The sequence below is a fragment of the Mizuhopecten yessoensis genome, unplaced genomic scaffold, assembly GCF_002113885.1.
Source record: "Mizuhopecten yessoensis strain PY_sf001 unplaced genomic scaffold, ASM211388v2 scaffold245, whole genome shotgun sequence".
Classification (NCBI taxonomy): Eukaryota; Metazoa; Mollusca; class Bivalvia; order Pectinida; family Pectinidae; genus Mizuhopecten; species Mizuhopecten yessoensis.
This window is the reverse complement of record NW_018403450.1, coordinates 1560619-1582123: the sequence shown is the minus strand read 5'-3', so window position 1 is coordinate 1582123 and position 21505 is coordinate 1560619. Positions and strand designations below refer to the sequence as shown.

Here is a 21505-nt window from a genome sequence, read left to right as displayed (position 1 = left end):
TCAGAATATTTTTAGGAATTAAGACATACTTGTGAACATAATAACACGGTATGGTGATGATGAAATAAACTGAGTGAATTAACAAACGACCTTAGCAAATGACCATAATAAAACGTGACTACATTACACCGCAATATATGTGTGCGGTGACGTAGCGGCGGGTATCTAACACAGTTCCCAGTGTTTACCTGTACAGGTAAAACTTGTCAAGCACATATAGCATCAGTGCTGACACTGCTACGTTTGGGTACGATTATGTTAAAATAAGACCATCTGTAAACACGCACAATTTACCTGTGTAGGGTTTAATGTGGTGCCTATTATCGCTCAGCGACTCTGGAATCAGTATCCATGGTAACTGGACCATGTCTCAGCAGTAGGATTATTTGTAATGTTGTTATTCTATAAACCTGGCTGTTCAGTACTGGGAAATGATCTATTTGTTCAGTTTTTGAAGACGATTAATGAAACAATTCTAAACTGTTTTAACATTCGGAATTAAGCTTTAACTAACTGGATATTTTACGACCCTTCATCTAAAATACACGGGACAGAAATGTTTTTCCTTTCTTCGCGTTTAATCAGAAATGAAAGCGGACATGCAATTTGAAAAGGCAGACGTCTTTGAAATTTGTCGAAAAGCCTTATAGTTGAAAGCACATTAAACAAATTTCACCACATACCAGGAAGTTACATTACCATATGGAAATTAAACAACATGACGAAAGCTGTGAGATGTATAGGGATTATTAATCTCTCTTGGTCGTACTTGGACATCGATTTTATCTGAGAACCTAGCAGAGACTGTGTCTTATTGTGATACAGTGACAGGTAGGGAGTCTGCTGGGAAGGGAGGAGAGAGGGAGAAGAAGAGGAGGGATAAGACGATTAATCTATTACTACCTCGAGATAAACATGAACGGCTTACCAGGAATAGAAGGTAATTGTGCCTATGTGCTTGGTGTGTGTAAAAAATAATAGAAGATAATTAATTTAAACATATATGATACACTCATTCAGTTTAGACTCAGAAAATTGTATTCACAATATCATGTTTTTAAAGCGTCATAGAATAATTTTCCATCATCAGTATTGCTTTTTCCTCCTGTAATATTTTTTATTTTATTTCTGCGTGATCTGAGATTTGTTTTCTGCTTTCTACTATGACCATTCCTTTTCTGTGACATTTCTCGTGCCCGAATTCAATAGTCACATCGGAACTTCTCGTAAGGTTGGATCATTATACAACACATCTTTAGACCAACTTATACCTTTCGTATGGACAATGGAGGTTGATTGAATACATAATATATGTGAGGTTGTTCTTTAGGTGTTGGTACCATTGATAGAAACTCGATATATTCTGTACAGTACAGTTATGATAAGAAAACGTTTTCAATGAAAACATAATACAGTGCTGTTGGTTTTTATTGTCAATACCATATGTGAAAAACCCCAATGAGTGCGCGTATCCTGTGTACGTCCATGGCTACTAAAGGTATAAAAAGGCAAAAAGGTTAAGAATAGAATATCAAATTCATATTAAAGGTACACTTTTCCGTTTTCATGACTGGGACATCGTGAGAATTATATCCTACACACAATGTAGTTATTCAGACATATTGGAGTCAGCATGATTCAGCAGCGTTACTACAGCTATGTTTTTTATATAGTGACGAGGATTAATTATAAGATTGTACAAAGGTGGCTCAATAAGATGTGTCAAATATCTCTATGCTAAAGTTAGCAGTGACAGCTTTCTAACGTTCTTTAAAATGACGAGAAACTGTAATTTTAATGATCACATTGAAATAAATGATATATGTAACGTCATTATAAATGTTGTATGTAACGTCGTAATGAATAGAATATATAACGTCGTAATAAACGGAAGCTATAACTTCGTAATAAATTTTATATGGAACGTCGTAATAAATGTTATTTGCTGCGTCTTAATAAATGGATTATTTAACGTCGTAATAGATATTATTCAATTATAGCCTTTGGTTGAGGTCGATACCTGGATTTATCGACCCGAGAAAAGATATGTTAACAGAGGACGCAGTCCGCGGTCAATATATCTTTTCTCGGGTCGATAAATCCAGGTATCGACCAAAGTCAAAGGCTACAATTGTTTTATTATTTTCAAAAGAGTAATGTTAGCAATCTGAAAAAAAATCGCAGCAAAAATCTACGAAAGCGGGACGATGCGTTCGTTTGGAGACACGTCATAATTTTATTTTTAGAAACACCCAGTTCTTCAACAAAAATCACGCGCTCCAAGTCAATATCGGTTTTTATCGGTGGACACGTGATGCACTCCTGTCCAATCACTTGTCTGGAATAATATGAAAAAATAATAATATATGTTATGTCGTAATATATAACGTCGTAATAAATGGAATATTAAACGTCGTAATAGATATTATATGCTATGTCGTAATATATATAAAGAATAATACATGCCTTTTTTCCATATCATACCCAGCATCAATCCGAGACTGCAATATCAGACCTCGGGCTGATATTGGTCGAGGGTTGATACTTGGTGTGATATGGAAAAAGGCATGTTTTGTACCGTTTATTACATACTTACTGAAAAAAGCTACTATCTTATGATCTATTTTTCTTTTGAAACATTGAAAAACGAAAAAAAAATCCAAAAAGGGTGTGATACGGGTTTTGCGGACTGATACGGGTTTTGGGGTGTGATACGGCGGGGGCTGATATGGGTTAGAGTAATTATGTCGTATCGCATATACAAAAACCCCGTATTTATTAGCAAGTATTTAATAAAACGTCGTTATAAATGTTATATGTAACGTCGTGATACAAACGTCATAATACATGGAATATGTAACGTCGTAATAAATGTAATATATAACGTCGTACACATTTTATATGTAACATTGTAATGAATGGAACATGTAACGTCATAATAAATGGAATATGTACCGTCGTAGTAGATGGAACATGTAGCGTCGTAGTAGATGGAATATGTAACGTCATAGTAGATGGAATATGTTACGTCGTAGTAGATGGAATATGTTACGTCGTAGTACATAGAATATGTAACGTCGTAGTAGATGGAATATGTAACGTCGTAGATGGAATATGTAACGTCGTAGTAGATGGAATATGTAACGTCGTATTAGATGGAATATGTAACGTCGTAGTAGATGGACTATGTAACGGCGTAGTAGATGGAATATGTAACGTCGTAGTAGATAGAATATGTAACGTCGTAGTAGATGGAATATGTAACGTCATAGTAGATGGAATATGTAACGTCGTAGTAGATGGAATATGTTACGTCGTAGTAGATAGAATATGTAACGTCGTAGTAGATGGAATATGTAACGTCGTAGTAGATGGACTATGTAACGTCGTAGTAGATGGAATATGTAACATCTTAATAATTGAAATGATTAAATGCTTGAAAATTCGTCTCGGCTAATATCACTTTTTCATGTTCGTATCACATCATATATACCACCACACAAGTCCATAACTGTATAATGTAACGTCGTAATAAACGTGATAATTTTGACATATTGCTTTATAATAAGGATCGATTGGTGGAATAAATGTCCTTACAATCCATATTAATGATATTTGAATAATTAAACCCCCTGTGCTGTGCATTGTACAGAGTGAATTGACGATATAGATTTCTGCAATAAAGGTCCAGGTAATCGGATTAGCTGTGGCATACAGACGACCAGATTGATATCGGCTCTCTGCATAAATAATATACGAGGAAGTGCTGTCCCTAGATCTCGGGGACATTGTACACGGCTTACGCAAACCGATCGCTTCTAGTTCGTAACATCTCGTTATTTTCCGGTAATCAACATCAGGGGCGGATCCAGGATTTCCTAAAAGGGGGGGGGGCGATAATATTTTCTCAATAGTCAACGCCTTCGGCAGCACACCGAGCGCATAGCGCGAGGAGGGGGAGGGTACGGAAGGGGGTCTTCCCCGTCCCGTAAGGGGGGTTTGGGGGATCTTCCCCGAAAAAAATGTGTTTTCTAGAACGTTTCAGAAGCGATTTCCCGTGTTTTGAGGATTGTTTTTATGTTTAATTAACAAGAAGAAAAAAAACATTTTAAGTATGGCCCAAAGACTTTTTTTGTGTACTGGAAAGAAAATTAAAGTTTCGGTTCAAATTCTCTATCAACAGCGTGTTTTAGAAGTCAGATGGTATTATTGTTTGAATCCACAAGGGCTTGCTCATTATTACCTAATTTGGCGTCCCGCCCACAAGGGGGATACGAGAGGTCCACCGTCAAAAAATAAATGTAGGGACGCACAATATCTAGTCTTCAGACATTGTACCTACAGTACAGTACTTCATGTAATAGTTTGTCGTACAAAAGAACAAATAACACCATAACATCGTTGCTGTTTAATTAATGAGTTACTCATGGCATCACTAAGTTGCTAAACAAACGGATAAGTTCAAATCAGTGCGACACCCAAGGCCACTAGCTATATAGTCTCGCGTTTTATAATTGTTGACTAATTCACTAGTGTAGACAATGATATATCTGAAATGTCCACGCTGATTAACTCATGTAAGGGCGTGCATATTACCAACGGTGGTACATTTGCTAAGCTATCTGGTTAAAATGGTACAACTTAGGAGGCACATACGCGTCACCTTTAAATTTAATTTAAAATTATCATACTTGTAAGTACAGCATATCATCTCATTCTGGTACGTACAAATTATTACTACGATACTTTCTTGTACGTACAAGATGGTAAGCTATAAGTACCACAATGAGATATTATGTTGTACATACAAGATAGTTAAACAGTTCCAACAATATATATAATACCAAAATAATTGAATGAATATGTTTATTTGATTATACATAATATTGTCAGCCGAAAAAAACCTTTATCGTTCTTGTTTAATGATATGATTAATATCGCCCGGGCGGTTAGGAAGGTTACAATAAAAAGTATTAATTTTCAGATCATCTATAACGAGCGGTCAATAATATAATTATGCAACTTATGCAAGTATATTTCTGCCGAGCGATGCAAGTTGCAACTTGGGGTTTTGCGGAGGTGGTAAAATAAAAAAAAACACACTTTAGGGTCAAGATACAAAGTAAACGAGCGTAGCGATGCCAACAAATATTGTTTTAATAAAGAAAATATAGTAAAAATATCAGATAACGGAAACCCACAATATTTGCTAGGATGCCGTATTGAATGTGTGGGGCGTAGCCCCAGATTTTTTTTATACAAGCTCCATGCATTATTTGATGCATTTTAAAAATGTTAACATGTTCCCATTCCCGGCCGATCAGACCATTTCGGGCCGGCCCGGAAAAGGTCAGTCCGCCGCCAAAAGAGGGGGCCGGGTGTGCCCCCCCCCCCCCTAAATCCGCGCCTGAACATATCAGTGTATTCTTTTATACAAATGCATTTTTGTAGCTCGTTTGTGCATGGTTATGCATTAGCAACAATCGAATCATATAGCAGGAGTGTTAAAACTACTACTTATAATATACAACATTTGATATAGCGCCCTATCTAGCTTGAATAAGTCACTATAAAACGTTTTACAGTACAAAAATATACAATTTTAAATAAGCATATACATAAATCAATACAATTTTGAAGATTTTGTAGGAGCTGCCGTATCAGGCGCTAGCTACTTGTCTTATGCCACCTGGCTAATATCTCCCTACGTGTGTGTGCCTGCGGGTGTGCTGAAGATGTATTGTGTTCTGTTTGTAGTGGCACCGTGCTTCAACGGTATCAATTTATAGTGCCACCTCACTTGAATGCGACAGCACAGATACGGCAACATCCACTTTTTATACATTTTATACTCCACCTGGGTTGTTGGAGTTGTATGGGCAGGAAAAAACACTTACTCTGACGAAAGTTATTCCGTGCGTACGACGACTTCGGGGATCGAACCCCGGCCGCCTACGTTAAAGGCCGGAGTGTTAACCACTCGACCAATCCACCATTTCATTGACAACACGGTAATTGTTGAGTCATTATATAATTCCATCACACTTAAAGTCAGTATATGGACACGGAGTGAAACACCGATATGACACGAAGTACAACACTACATAAACTACACTATTCTGATTTTTACCAGACATGCTTTCAAAGACAGCAGACTAACACACGATGCTTAGTATGCTCATCGTAAACAAGTAATGGATAAACATATGTCAAAAGTGTTTGTTTTTGGCCTGAACGTTTCTCATCAACATAAAATATAATGATTAGCAAGCAATTAACAGATTTTCTAGGTAGAAGACAGGTAGTATATCGTTCAAAATATGAACGAAATGTCTGTCGTTGGCAAAAATACATACTGGAAATCATGATAAAAACAAGCAATTGTGAAGGGTTGAAAATTACACGTTTCAGCTTAAAATCATTGTAAGATATATGCAGGCCTAAATACATGGTAATGTTAGTAGGAACGTGACTGGCGTCTAAGATATAGAAATATGACTGAGGAACATGGACCCATTAACAAAATTTGTTTTTGTACATTTCTGAGTTAACTACCTTACCAATCCCAAATGAAATATTTTGTCCTATTCAATTAACAAAACACTCAAAATTCCCAATCAGAACATATCAGGGTTGATGCTATTGACATACATTACAGCAATAAACTGCCAACAGTGCGGCAGTCTTTGTGGTATCATCATACTGTGTAAACCAAACAAACTGTTAGGTGAGTGACAGGGAGTGAATTGAAAAAGTCAAAATAAAATAAAAAAGAGGGACAAAAAAAAAAACAACCAGCAAACGAACAAACAGATAAACAAATAAACGAGAGAAGAATATAAGACACGCTGTGTTTGAATCATTTGTTTGTTAACTCCGAAAACGTCCATGTGAAATTCTGCAGGATATAATTTTCTTTAAAGGATATAATTGTCATGATGGAGTCATGCTGGGAACTGTACAATAACCAGACTGTACACACATTTTTGTACAATAAAATATGTTTAAACTAAATACGATGTACCGTTGACCCGAACGTCATTTAGCTCCCGACTCTATTGGCTTTCCTCTTCTTGGTGGTATTCAAGTCTGCTATTAGCGCACTTAGTTCACGCTCTTGGATTTCGAGTCCTATGTCAGTCGTGGGAATGTGGATTCATTGCTCGCTTGGAGGCTTTGATAAGACATCGTTCGGTACAACATACACGTACTTGTTATTGCCAATATATTTGTTGTTTAAAAAAAAAAAAGCCAATGAGTTCCGACCATTTTTTCTATTTCTCACCATAAGTCTTTTGGTGGATACAATATTTCTATTTTCATAATAAACACATTTACCATAATATAAATATAATATAAGGGGACGGAAATCTATTTGTTAGTTTACTTTATTAATTTCCTTGACGAAACTCAGAGATTACTTATTACCAGTGTAAACAGACAGGTCAAGTACGCACAATCAAGCCGTGTACACAAAACCGGTCAGCACAAACTGATGATCTGTCGATATAAATGACCCGAAATAATGTTCTTCGTATTCTATGTATCCAGTGTAGTTTGCTATGGTGGCGTTTTATTGCTTTAGTAAAAAAGATATCATCTGTTTGTTTATATTCAATACAGATCCCGCGCCGTACAGTAATGTAAACAAAATATCGTGCTGTAGAATGCTGAGTCACAATTTTAATAAACACGTTCAGCAACACCTCGGGATAAAATTCATGAACAGAAAGGAAAGGAGGATAGGGAAGTAAATCAAGTCAGCCAAATACATGTACTATCAAATCGATCGAATAACATCCGTTTCAGCACCATAGTTATCTTAGACTAAAGAGAGACTAAAAAACGAGTAATCGAAATAATCGAACATTGTAACACTTTCATTGCCAACAATAACAAAAAACATCTAGTTATCGCACATTATTATAATTTATATTGTTTTTATACTGACAGCCTTATATACAGCAATATTAGTGTTGTTTATGACCGAGCCACTACCTAATCGAGGACGTATTTGTTCTATATAGGCCAACGGATAGTCATCGTTCATAATCATTCAATGATTAACGAAGGTGAACTGTCCAGTGTGACACTAGAGCAAATTAATGTTTATGAAGCAAATACACACCAAATCGATACGACAATAACCTAAAGGCCCTGTAACGAGCTATAGCCCAGTTACGATCCTCACTAAAGAAAACGTCTTTCGATGTGATTAATCACCACTGGGTATCAGGTAGTTCATTCTCAGCTGTTGTAAAGGATACTGTTAACATTTCTAAGGATTACTAACACATACATCCGTAAAAGTAGGAATACTGACAACGATCATCAGACAGCTAGGTAGTCGTAAACATAATCACGTGTCGATGATTCTACATTTTGTCACACTGTGTAAACAATAATGTTGTCAGATGTTTTGTTTTAAAGTTTCGTCTTACTGATCTAAGGCTTCAGTAGAGAACAACCACCAATCATTAAGTATTAAAGATTTTCAAGATGTGTATTTACACTCACACCACATATATACTTTACAATAAAGAGTTAATATCATAATGACATAACAGAGTAAACAATACAAAAATGCAACATAATTGCATTGAATACTTGGTTAGAAGTATCTGTCGTAGCAAAACATATTTATTTTTAACGTCACAAGAAGTAGTACTGTATTTCAAATGGAGATGACATAGAACAAGCTTAAAAAAGAGTTATTTTCAGGATATCAATTAGTAAATTATTATAAAAACTTGATACGTTACTTACACCATTGACTACATTAACGTTTGTGATATTCAGAACTTAAGTTTGCTTTGTGATAGTTTTGTTCAGGAGATTATACACAAAATTATTTATCTATCTTTTGGTTTCTTTGCTGGAAAACACTTCCATTTTGATAGTAATAAATCGTATTTGATAAACGTTATATCATCTAAGTGCAAATTAATTCCTGATGCTAATCGCTGCTATTAGGTAAAAATTACAAAAGCAGACGTGTTTAACGGGACTAATTGTGTTGCAGCAATACAAGCTTTAACACTCGTAAAGTACATGTAACCAAACGGTAACATATTGATAGGAGAACTTTACAATGTTCATTGTTTGTTCAGGGGCAGAATTAACATCCCGATTTTCCCTCCTCCGTATTATGGATTTCGAAAGTCGTCTTCTGCTCGAGCCAGAAATTTCCAAATACTAATTTTGCAATTTTATGTATCCAAACCAAACATGTTCCTAACTTATAATCAGTTTTAATTTTCAACCTTATTTCAAATAATTGTCCCATCCAGTGACCCAAGAAGACTATAGAAGAACACAAATGTCAAGCAAAAATCATTACATGGTACAAAATGTATTAACAATAAAAGACCGTTGTATGCTCCGACCTGGATCTCAATTCTATTGAAAGCCAGTTGTGTCATATTTGTTCTATAGAAGTGTCAATCCGTCTACTGTATTTATATACTTTTAACATACATGGGTCGACGTGAGCCTCTATGTGGACGAGATACACAAGTAAATAAATTAAAAAGACATTCTAGTTGACTGCGTCTATTACAGATGTCAGACAGGTCACTTTTAGAACAGTTTCGATAAATGTTATATGTTAAAAATGAAAACGACAATGGTGTTATTATCACAAAGTTTAAAACCCAGGACATATCTGACAAAGCCTTGCTAACTTCACGTTACTTTGACCTTGTTGGCATTCGATATATATATCGTTATTTGTCCCAATCAATACCAAACTCAGTTATTCATTTAACGTAAGTGTTAAAACATATTTTGAATTGGAATTAAAATTGCATAATTTCACACCTCTTAAATACTTTGTCATTTGAAAAGTTTAGATTATCTTTCTCGTTAAGCAAGCGAAACAAGAAAACGCCGGAGGGAGCAAGACCTGTTTTCTGAAATCTCGCATGGTAGGAAACGCTAACATGTCACATTTCACCCACAAGACGGCGCTGGAGTGTCACCTAGCCGCGTTACGGGTGGTTAAATTGCCTGTCTTATTCCCGTTACCGCTTACCTGTTAAAATAACGTATATGTGTACGTCTGTTTTATAGGTAAAACTACAATATCATAATACTTTGCAGTGACCCTTCCTCTGTTTTTTGAAGATTCTTGAATCGTAGAAACAAAACGAATACTGGTATTCCCATAGAGATTGTTCTACGAGTTATGTTTCAGTTTATTTCGAAAATTTATTTTAAACGGCTAGTATGACGATACACCAACTACAAAGGCATATTAGATTGTATTAGATTACATAAACACTCCGTTGGTAAATTTCTTGTAAAAATGATGACAATAGAATTAAAATGTAATATTGTTAGGCATTTGGTTGTACCATTCAAAACAGGTACACAATTTAATGCAATGTGATTAGACAGGTAAACAACCCGACAATTCACTTTAACAGTCATAAATGTATAGAGCTATGCGCATGACTGTTAAGTTCTTTTTCTCCTATGAATACTACACGCGAACTTGTTTTTTCGTATCTCTTATTTCTTCAGTGTCTACCTTGGCACATCGTGTTGGCCTGTTGTCGATATAAAGTGAACAGGTCGATGTTCATGCTAGTGTGTCAACGTTTTGATATTCAGTGCGATGACACTTTATAGACGTATCTTAGTGACCCGATCGTTACCTGACAATTTGTACATATTACTGCACTTTATTTTCTTACATGGAATTCGTTAACTTACAAGTGACTGAGCCTGTTGAGTCACTGACAATTTTTCTGTGAATGAAATAGCGGGATAGAAAGACGTCCTATAAATAAACAAAATTATTGTATAATCACAATTTAAGTCGAATATGATTCGTCACTCTCTCGCCTGACGTTTAAGTTGATTTACTGGAAATCCTAATCTGTTTCTTCCGGGAGTTGCAAAAAGCCTCTTTAACCTATCAAAAGACGCCAAATATGAAAAATACTAAGGGACACATTAGGAAAGCCAAATCAGGAAGTTTAATTTCAGAAATGTACTAGTTTGCGTAACAGGGTAGCATCACGTGACTTGTTCCTACATCTCTATCAATCAAATATTTTCCCCTTCGACTACAGTAGCTAGTACAGAAAAAAACGGTTATTTATTTATGAACTGATCAGTTTTTACCTCAAAACATAACTTAAATTGATACAGAGTAAGTAGTTAAAATGTAAGTTGTTTTATGCCAGTGTAAATATCTAAAAATTACTGTAACTTCAATTATACTAGTTATACCTGACTACGTCATTAAGGCATGTCGTAATTTAAAGGCGAGAGTGCTTTCTAATGCACAAGGTATCAGTACAAAAGTTACTTTGTGACATTATTTACAAAATGTTGTAAAACAGAAACACAGGTAGGGTTTTCTGTTGTTAACAGTGTTTAATGTGTAAAATAGATAAAACTTTGCATGGTGACAAAATGCGAGGCTTGAGGTTTAACGACGCTTAGCGCGAAGCAGTGACGTAATAAATCGAAATGAAACTCTGGACCAAGTTATAAATACAGTCTATGGCAGCAGACAGAGCATATGCTTTTTTTCTAGTAATTCAATGTTGCTGCTTACTGTATTTTACTTCAAGATTGAAATGCACAGTATTACATTTCTGATGGCATGGGGCCCATTCATGATGCTCAATAGATGTTTTTTTTTCAGAATGTCTGCTTGCAATATTTTTACTTTTATTTCATTAATTTCGTTGTAACATAAAGCCATTTCCAGATGGAAACACATACATTTCAGACATTCATATATACAGAAGATGTAATACACGTTCAGTTATTAGAATAAGATCAGATCTGAGATATAAATACACATCAACAGCGTTTCGTGTTTGGTTAGATGCACATCAAAGTAACTATCATTAAACATAATGATTTGCGAACCCATTACTCTAGAAGTGCATGTATTGAATTACAAATAAGATTATTTGTAGTACATTGCCAGTTGAAATCTTTCAGATTTGTAAATTTCCTATGACACAGGGGAGAATAAATTGATTTGATTCCATGTTAAGATTCACGTCTCCGTTAGTGAGAATAGGAGTATTCAAGACGAAATGATCAATCTCGTTAGATGATAAATTGAATCGTGGACTTTCATCTACATACCTTCCAGGGCAACTTAGAAAGACGACTTTCATTTACATACCTTCCAGGGCAACTTAGAAAGACGACTTTCATTTACAATATAGTTGTCACAATAACAATTAGAGATATTGGTAAGATGACACTAGTTGTAAATCTGAATTCCGCTTACTGATATGTATTCTGTAGTTTACACTGTATTGTGTGCGATTTCATGAAAAAATCCTTGATACTATATATATATTAATTATTTTTGTTATGACAAAACATTTTGTACGAATGACCTGTCAGTTGTTTGCAATAACGAGATAAGGTTAGGGGAACGTTTGCAAGAGCTTAAATTACTTACATCTTACTTAATATATCATCGTGATTGATGCATTCTCTTTTATCTAAAATGCATTTTCGGTAAGATAATTATCTGAAATATAATTCTGCCTTCTCAAATTGATGGTTTACAATTGCGAATGTTGTTTGTAGATTTTACATTGTGTCCTAGGTGTTTCGTTGATATTTATTCTATGTCGTGACAGCCTGACAGTGCCCTAACTGTAACTAGATAGCTTATCCCTAATCTTCAGAATATGTACGGCGTTTGTTTACACTATTTCACTTCCGGTCATGATAGGTCGCAAGCAATATTAAATATCAATTTCAGGTCACTTGGATTGTTTTATAAATAAGCAGTAAGGACGGGATAAAAAAAAACTATAACTTTACCGCTCGCATAAATATCTCTACCTGGTGTCAGTGTCCTTCCTTGTTTGTTCAAAATATCAAATATACTTAGAAAAAGGTACACATATTTACATATGTTTTTATTTTTAGGGAATTAAACATAACTAAAACGATCGATCTGACTTCTATTTAGATGTATACACATTTTATTATATCTATATTTGATATTAGGCTTAAATTTTATGAAAGTAAGAAGTGTGCATTCGTAAAAAGGCACACGTTGGGCATTATATGTTATTGGTAAAGAGGGCTACATGTCATAGCAAGTTACAGTTGCACTTCAAATAATCTTGTTGCGGGATGTAAACGTACAATCATTAATTCCAGTGTATTCTAGAAAAAGCAGTTAAGGTAAAAATGATTGTAAAATTAGGCGACATCCGGCTGATGTGATCCTATTTCCGGTGTTCCACATGGGCCTTTCATGAGCCTGAGCTATTTTAATTGTATAACTTGTACCATTAATATAAATTGCTTGTATAAGCACAGGGTGGTCGAGTTGTACAGTGGACCGCGCACTCGCCTTTTATTAAGAGAGGCCGTGGTGCAATTGCGCGGTACCTCTCACCCTATGCCAGACCACATACATTTTCTCCGGGAAATTCGGTTTCCTCCTATATTAAGCACTGCACGCATTTATCCTGGGCAACAAACGTAATTGAAATAAATCAATAAAACTTCATTGTTATTGTAACACAATATTCTAATCGAAAGACTAATATGAATGATAATAAACAAATGAAAAATGAACATACAAACAGCAGCCTGGATGCAGATTTAACTATATTTATGTTACTATATCATTCCTGTCTGCTTGTGGTTAACTACACAATGTAATGTGCGACGTTTACAGTTAAATGTTCAAAACTCTTTAACAATATACAGTTCCATGAAACGTTCACGTATTGATTGATTTCATTTTCTAAAAAAAAAAAATACGGTCAAAGAATTTTTCATACGTTTTTCTTTTCATGAATCTTACTATACTGGTAATAGTATTACTAGTATTGAAATTCTTTGCTCATATTAAGATGTATTCCTGGGCTGTTTGACGGTTGTTATTTAGTAGAAGATCGGTATTTAAGCTCCGTGAAAATATATACGGTTCTCTGTGCTGTAACAGCTTCTTGTTCACGCACCTTCAAATAAATGTTTATAACATTCAGTATTTTTCATCGTCAATAACTGGATACATATTTTAAAACATGTGAATCCGACTGCTATCTTGATGCTGACAGATAGCTACTCTATCATTCGCGTAACGTTGCACACCTGTGTGTAAAGGTACTATTTATGTCAACATGGACTTGGTATGGGGTATTAACATGCTGTTACCTTGTGTTTTCATGCTATGATGTGCAAATGTGCAACATGTTTTAAGTCAAGTATTGTATACAGGTTATCTAAGTGCTACGTACTAGAATCCTTGAAAAGAAGACACCCGGTTCCTCTTTTTTATGGACTTCTATTTATTGTTACAATTGGTGCAGTCGTTATGCATTTATCATGAAATAAGAATCGTCTTTGTGTATATATATATATTTAAGCAAATTCGTACAATAAATGTAGATTTCTTTTATTTATACTGATAATAAATGCCAACTGGAAGCAAATCAGTACATGTATTTAACATTATACAAATATGTTTCTCATATAAAATACAAAATGCGGCAACGAGTTCAAATATTTAGAGTATACATTGCAAGAGTTTGTTTAATGGATAGAACATGGAAGTTCAGTGGTATCGAACAGTATTATATCATAATAACGACCATTGTGTCATTGCATTCATAGACGATATGCAAGCCATCCGAATTAGACATCTGAATTTGGTGGGATTTTACCGTGGCAAGGCCATACAGTTGTAAATATCATACAATATGTTATATTTGTTATGAATATTAATTCTTTAACTGAACCTTCATGTCTGCTGAAATGAAATAAATACATGGTTAAGTCAACAAACGTGTTGTAAAAGAAATCTGTGTTTCAATTGAAACGATATAATTGATATTTGACAGGAATATTTTATTCAAACGTTATACCCGTATACACAATATCCGACCCTACGGAAATCCTGTGTGGCAATCTATTAATTCGCGATCTGCTTTAGGTGGAAATGAGACGTACAGGTTGTGTGATGCGTTTCTTTATGTAACTGATTGGGTTTTAATCAAACATGAAGGACTCCCAGCGTCTCACTAAATCCCTCGTTATATCAATGGACGTGTGTGATATCACCACTAATCCCCGCGTAGCTAATACACAATCAATGCCATGATGGAATACCGTATTTGACCATAAAAGGATAAAATGTGTCATTGATATATAATGCCTATCCCGAAATACCAAACTCCTCAAGTTTTTTGTGATCGATAAGGAAAATTTAAATGCTTTTTTTTCAGGAATGACCAAATAACTGGTATGTCAGTATGATATAATGACAAAACATTTTTCCTGTTATGTTTGGTGACCTTTACGTATAATTAATTTGACATATTTGTGTATATCAACACTGATACTGACCCTTTTTGTATAAACATCCAATGATCTTTTGTCAACTACATTGCTATAGTTCTTTTGTATAACAATACCATTACAACCCATTGGGTGGTACAAATGTAACAACACGAACAAATAGTGCTGGTAGCTAGGCTTACTTTATTTAACTTAACTGAACAACGTTTATGTATCTTTAAGTGATAGGCCTGATGCAGGTGAGCATGTCCAATCAGAAACACGGCTACGGTAGCTATATAATTATACATTATTGGTGATTTACAGTTTGAATGGGATGATGATCACGTCTAGTGCTACAAAAGAGGAGAGTTTACGAGGACCAAAGAGCTATTATTTATGGATGAATACATACAATACCAAGGGAAATCATAATTAATTGAAATTGGACATTCGGCAATTGGTAAATAGTGCGCATGACAGCGGTCAGTCGTTCAGTTACTGTCATTGGTAATTCGTATACATGTTCGATATGCCCTGATTAATTAACATGGTCTGTCGTTGTGGCAGGGTCACTTTGAATCAAACATTCCTGTATCTTATTGCATTTTAATCAACAAATGAAATTCACCCAAATAAATGTTCATTGCTTTATTTATTGTTGTCAGGGCAATCAATGTAACATCACACCTCTTGGACTCAGCAATCCATCGGCAGGTGTCAGGTTTACATACTTCATACGCTTATCGTAACGTTTTACCATTTACTATAAAAGTACAATCATATTTAACGCCCAGTCAAGCTTTAGATACAGCCGTTTACATTCGTACAAAGAAATGAAACATAACCTTAGGGCGATAAACACGGACGATTTACTGGTTGACAAGAGCGTACTCACAACAGCAGATCGTTATCACGGGGAAATGGAAACCGTTTATAACGTAGAGGAAAAGGTTTTGAAGTAGGAATTTATTTTTAGAATAATGAATTTTTCTTACTCAAAAAGTTCATGATGCTAACAAAGCATAACCAAATGATGCATTAAAAACAAATGTGTGAGTTTGGTTTTCAGAAGTTTTCAATTGAGTAGTGGAGAAGAAATCCATATTTGTGTCAACATCAGTTTCCGTGTGATATATGTATATTATAACGGAATGGTATGTCTATAAATCAAGAACTTCATAACTCCTAATTTCTCATTTATAACATTTTAGAAACACTTTTGGACGTGAGTTACAAAGTATCTAGGAGGAAAACGTTGTTTCGTCTTTAGTAAAAGATTCGAGTATTTACTTCTCATTTCCAGCCATTTTATGAATGAGGCATCACACGTGTGCATACTACGCTTCCTAAGCTACATTTCAATACATGTACACGACTTCCTAGAAACCGGTTTGTGCTTTATTATGACATCGGACATGCTAATCTGTACGATATTAACGTCTTCTTTTGTTAGGCTTTTCCCCCCTCTTGTCTGTCATACACTGTAAGTACTTCGTCCCAGATCGAATTCAACATGTCTAACTCAAGGTAAAAATCTATGATTGTCGTTGACTGGTTGCTATTGACTGTTCAGTGTGGGATATATAGATGAAGTGTTCCGTTGTATGGCATCTATCAAGCATGATATCAACTAGTATCTCTGGTGCTCTGCTGGATGTGCCAAACGACCTCTGGGGAGAAGATAGCAATATTGCAGTTGATCGGATAAAACGAATATCGACCTCACTTATCCATCAGCAGTTGCCATTGGATGTTTTGTATTAACTTCATTTTTCCGCTTGGTATTTTATAATCCTTTGAATGGGATTTGACTTTATATATATATATATATAAATGCATCACACAACCATAGATACGGGTCGTAAAACCAATAACACGACATCAATTAATTGCTCGTTAGGACTAAGCGCTTCTAACGAACGCATCTTGCTATACGGGATTACCATCAGACGTTCTGTCGTTATAGCTACATAGACATTTCAAACAACAATTAATCAAGATGTCCAAAACGAAAAACAAAAATAATTACTGTCTCGCTTCGTATATTAACTGTATATAGCAATATTAGTCGATTATGTATAAATGTTGTCATTGGCCGTAGGTTCGGAGCTGTATTTTAGTATTTTACTCACGTTGTACAATCGTCTTCTTGCGTTAAAATATATTAACTTAGTCAATATTAATAATGAAAGGATTGCGATTATTTACAAAGTCGAATTTATGATTATTTTTCGGGCATGTCTCTGTGTTCTATCTAAAACTACAATCCATCAAAACAATGGTTGAAATCTGACAGTTGTTCGGAGTGTTGTATTAATCATAAGACCCAAAATATGCGTCAGCAGTTTTTAGAACATTTGTAATGCTCTCTATTTTATTTCTTTTCCTGGCGCTTGGCAACATTCTACATGTTATAACTGTTTAAACATTTCCGTGTATTTATTTCAGCTGTAATGTCTGACCATATACAGTCGGTGCCAGGCTAATGTGTTATTTAATGCATAAACACATTTTATTCTACATTAAAACATTTTTCGTGTATTTTCAGTACTCTTCCGAGAACATCGTCGCCTGGCAAATAAATTAACCAAGGATGAGATGAAGGCACTGCGCGGCTACCTCAACAACTGTTTGATGCAGGAACACGGAGAAATGGTGTTTGAACTGGACAACCTGAAAACGTCATATAACGCAAAGGTGGGGTATAACATACAGAATAACAGAGATTTTTACTATGTTTCTGTAATGCCTTTTTTAATATTTTTTTTTATTATGCAATTGATAAATATTTTCTGACGTCGCTGATCTGAGGGTTTATTATTAGAATAAATGCGCTCATGTGTGCACTTGGATGTATAAGTCCGCACAATTAAGCGACGTCAGATAAAGACACGCATTTAATTTACCAATAATGACGTGTTAATTGTTATTCATTTATCTGCTTACATGCTTTATCTTAAAATCAACTATTCATGACTATCCTATCTAAACTGATATGCACATTGCTTCCCGAAAGGTAAAGTCAATCAATTATGGCAAACAAACACGACGCTAATGTTTGAATAATTATCTCATGTTTAAAACAAAGTGGTAAAATATTCGAAGCATACTCATATTGTCGATTACACCACCAGTTAACGACCAATCAGTTTAGCTAAACAGGAGTTCCTGCCTAGCGTTGCCTTGCGACTTTCTATGTCCCACGCACATGTGTGCTACGGTATCAGGAAGACTATATAGATATATTATAAATATCACATCGTGACTCTTTGCCCTTATATTCTAAACATTGATCATTACAGGTATTTGAATTCGAAGACAAGTTGTCTGAAACACAGAAGGAACTAAAGTTTAAAACAGAACTTCTCGAACAGTACAAATCCAGTGACAGTAGCCTAGCCATGGTACATAAACAGCGCGAGAAAAGGCTAGAACACAAACAGTCCTTCCTCCTTCTAGACATTGAAAAGGGTCAAGACGCGCTCAAGTCACTCAACACACAAACACAGGCGTTAGAGACTGATCTCCAACAAAGGGAGCAGGTCATTGAAGAACAAACTCGAAAGATTGAGGGCTTGAAACTTGTCATTGCTGAACAAAACAACATTAAAAACCAAAACGTTGAGGACCGTACTCACAAACTAGGCCAGGATGTTCTTAAGCTCAAACTAGACATTGACCAATGGAATAGAGAATGCCAAAAACTAAGAGAGGAAAAGCTCCAACTACTCAAGGAGAAAAACAAACTAGAGGAGATGTTAGAGGAACAAGTTCGTCAAGGGAACGACATGAAGGACAGTATGCAGAGTCTGCGTAAACAAACGGCCTCCAAATGTGAGCAACTATCTATGCTTCAGTATCAGTTAGACTTGGAGAAGAAGAAAATGACGGATTTTCACAAAGAGCTTCAAATGAAAGAGAACTTTGGCCAAACGCCAAGACGCGGCAGTTGCGATCAAGATTTCAGCGATGTCGCTAGAATCAGGGCCGATTCCTACAGGTCTCAGGTGCAATTCCTTGAATGTCGGATTAAATTATTGGAAGAAAAAATCGCCATGTACCGAAGTCAAGTTCGCGATATGAGCCGGGAGATCACAGATATTGCTGAAGACGTGACGAAATCGTCACATCTCAGAGACCGGATATTTGTCCATGGCACAACAATCGTGGAAAAAATCCAACGCGAATTACACGAAAACATTGTGTCGAGGAGGACTAAACTTGAAGCTTCCCTTGACGAGGTTTTGAGAATGGCACCGATAGCCATATCTAAGGAAGCATGTGAAATCAGAGCCGATGCGCTAACGTTAAAAAAACAAGCAGAAGTTCATCGCGTCAACGACGTCCTTGTGAGATCGTCTCGTCTTCTGACACGGGTGGATGCATGTGAGAAAACAAAATTCTCAGGCAAATTTTTAACTGGGAGCGTACATGTCATTCCAAACGGAAATAATACAAACAACAACGTACGACCGAAATCGGACATACGTCAAAAGAAGGACGATAGTCAGGAGAAGTGCTTCACCATTGTAACAAAGAAACAGGCAAACGGCCATCTTCTCTCGAGACCTCGACAGTTAAATGGGTCTGCACTTCCGCTTTGGAAACGGAAACACTCATTGTCAATGGATATGACCAACTGTATATCCCCAGCACTCATTGACCTTAACCTCAGTCCCGGTAGTTCGCCATCTCCGAAAGACAAGAGGACATTCTTTCCACACAGTCAGAGTATGGCTGCTATCGACGGCAAGCGATCTCATTCTGAATCTTAGCAAAGCCGCATGATCTTCCAACTGTGGGTTTTGTATTTAAAAATTAGCTGTATATACAATAAATCTCGTAGATTAAAAACACACACCTAAGCATTCTACATGTTTCTTCTTTCCAGTAAGTAGCTAGATGACATGATGTCGAAACGTTCAGGTGTGTCCTTTATTATTTGTGCTGATGTAAACATTGACGTGTACTTATATTATAACGTACAATGTAAGTCTCAATGAAACAAATAATGCATTTGTTTTATGACAGAAATGCTATGACGAAAACATATTTATCATATGGTCTATTCTTTACATTTTTACGTGTACATCTTTTCATGCTATACATGTTTTATATACAAATCCATAATGTTCATATAGATCTGTAATTTTACTTGTTCATTAAGATAGTTGAGTTAAAATTTGACCATGATCATAAAGATATTAATTACGCCTGGTTACATGATATTTAAATACCGTGATATACTAGTAGATATTTTATGGTTGCATAAGTATTCCCTCATTAGTACATTGATATTGACAAATATTTACATGAATAATTGTGTGATAATATGGATATATACGTATAACAACATACATGTATGTATAATATATAAACGTTTGATTTAATTGATGTTGACCGGTCCTTAACCATGGCTAGTGTAGAGCTATGTACGCTCATATAAATATCTACCATGCTAGTATATATCTACTGTTATCATCGTAAATATCCATGAACTTGTTGTATATAACTCATTTGTCAGAATCAGTGCATTATTGGACGACAGACTATGGACGAAGGGACCTGTCGGTCTTGAAACGTTGCGACACGTTCAATTCATATATTATTTGTGTATATAGTAAAACTTTGATATTACATATTTCCAAACAGATGAACCTTATTGAAGAGGATGGACGAAGATGTACCATGCTCGTATACATACGATGTATTGACTTTGTTCATATAGTTCCACCATACTTATGTTTTCATGTAATACAAAGGTGCATTGTTACTAGTATGAATATGTATAAATATATTTTGTAAAAATATTGTGATAATGCGTTTATTATTTATTTATATGTAAGCGATAATTTTTAACTTTTTATCATGTACGCAACAATATGCATGTATATGTTCCAATCAAAACCTACAAAACCTAGATTTCACAAAGACAGTTGTGGTCACTGCTAAGTGGTCAGTTAATACACAGTTTATGTAACATATTCAGGTTTAAGCATAGATGTCGTTAAACCGCGATATCTCAATTACAATGAAGGTAAATTCACTGTAAAAATATCAATTGTTTTATTGCGCTCCAGAATGATGTCTGTACTTATGAATATTTAGTTTAGAATAATAACTGTACTAAATATTTATGCAGAAAACAAGAATCACCATTATCGAAAATCATGCAATTCCTGTGAAATCTTAATAATACAATAATAATACCAGTTCA

The 21505-nt window shown here is 35.3% G+C and overlaps 1 protein-coding gene across 1 annotated transcript; it reads left to right on the top strand.

The window, feature by feature from the left end:
- Window positions 1-232: 232 nt before the first annotated feature.
- LOC110445498 (median body protein-like) lies at window positions 233-21104 on the top strand. The gene is made up of 3 exons (XM_021490169.1): window positions 233-940; window positions 17837-17985; window positions 18591-21104. Exons 1-3 carry the CDS (start codon window positions 916-918, stop codon window positions 20061-20063), a joined length of 1647 nt encoding a protein of 548 aa, XP_021345844.1. The 5' UTR covers window positions 233-915; the 3' UTR covers window positions 20064-21104.
- Window positions 21105-21505: the final 401 nt, after the last annotated feature.

Coding starts and splice junctions, on each gene's coding strand:
- LOC110445498 (XM_021490169.1), top strand. CDS start 916: ATGAACGGCTTACCAGGAATAGAAG. Junction 941..17,836: donor CGGCTTACCAGGAATAGAAG/GTAATTGTGCCT, acceptor GTGTATTTTCAG/TACTCTTCCGAGAACATCGT. Junction 17,986..18,590: donor AAACGTCATATAACGCAAAG/GTGGGGTATAAC, acceptor TGATCATTACAG/GTATTTGAATTCGAAGACAA.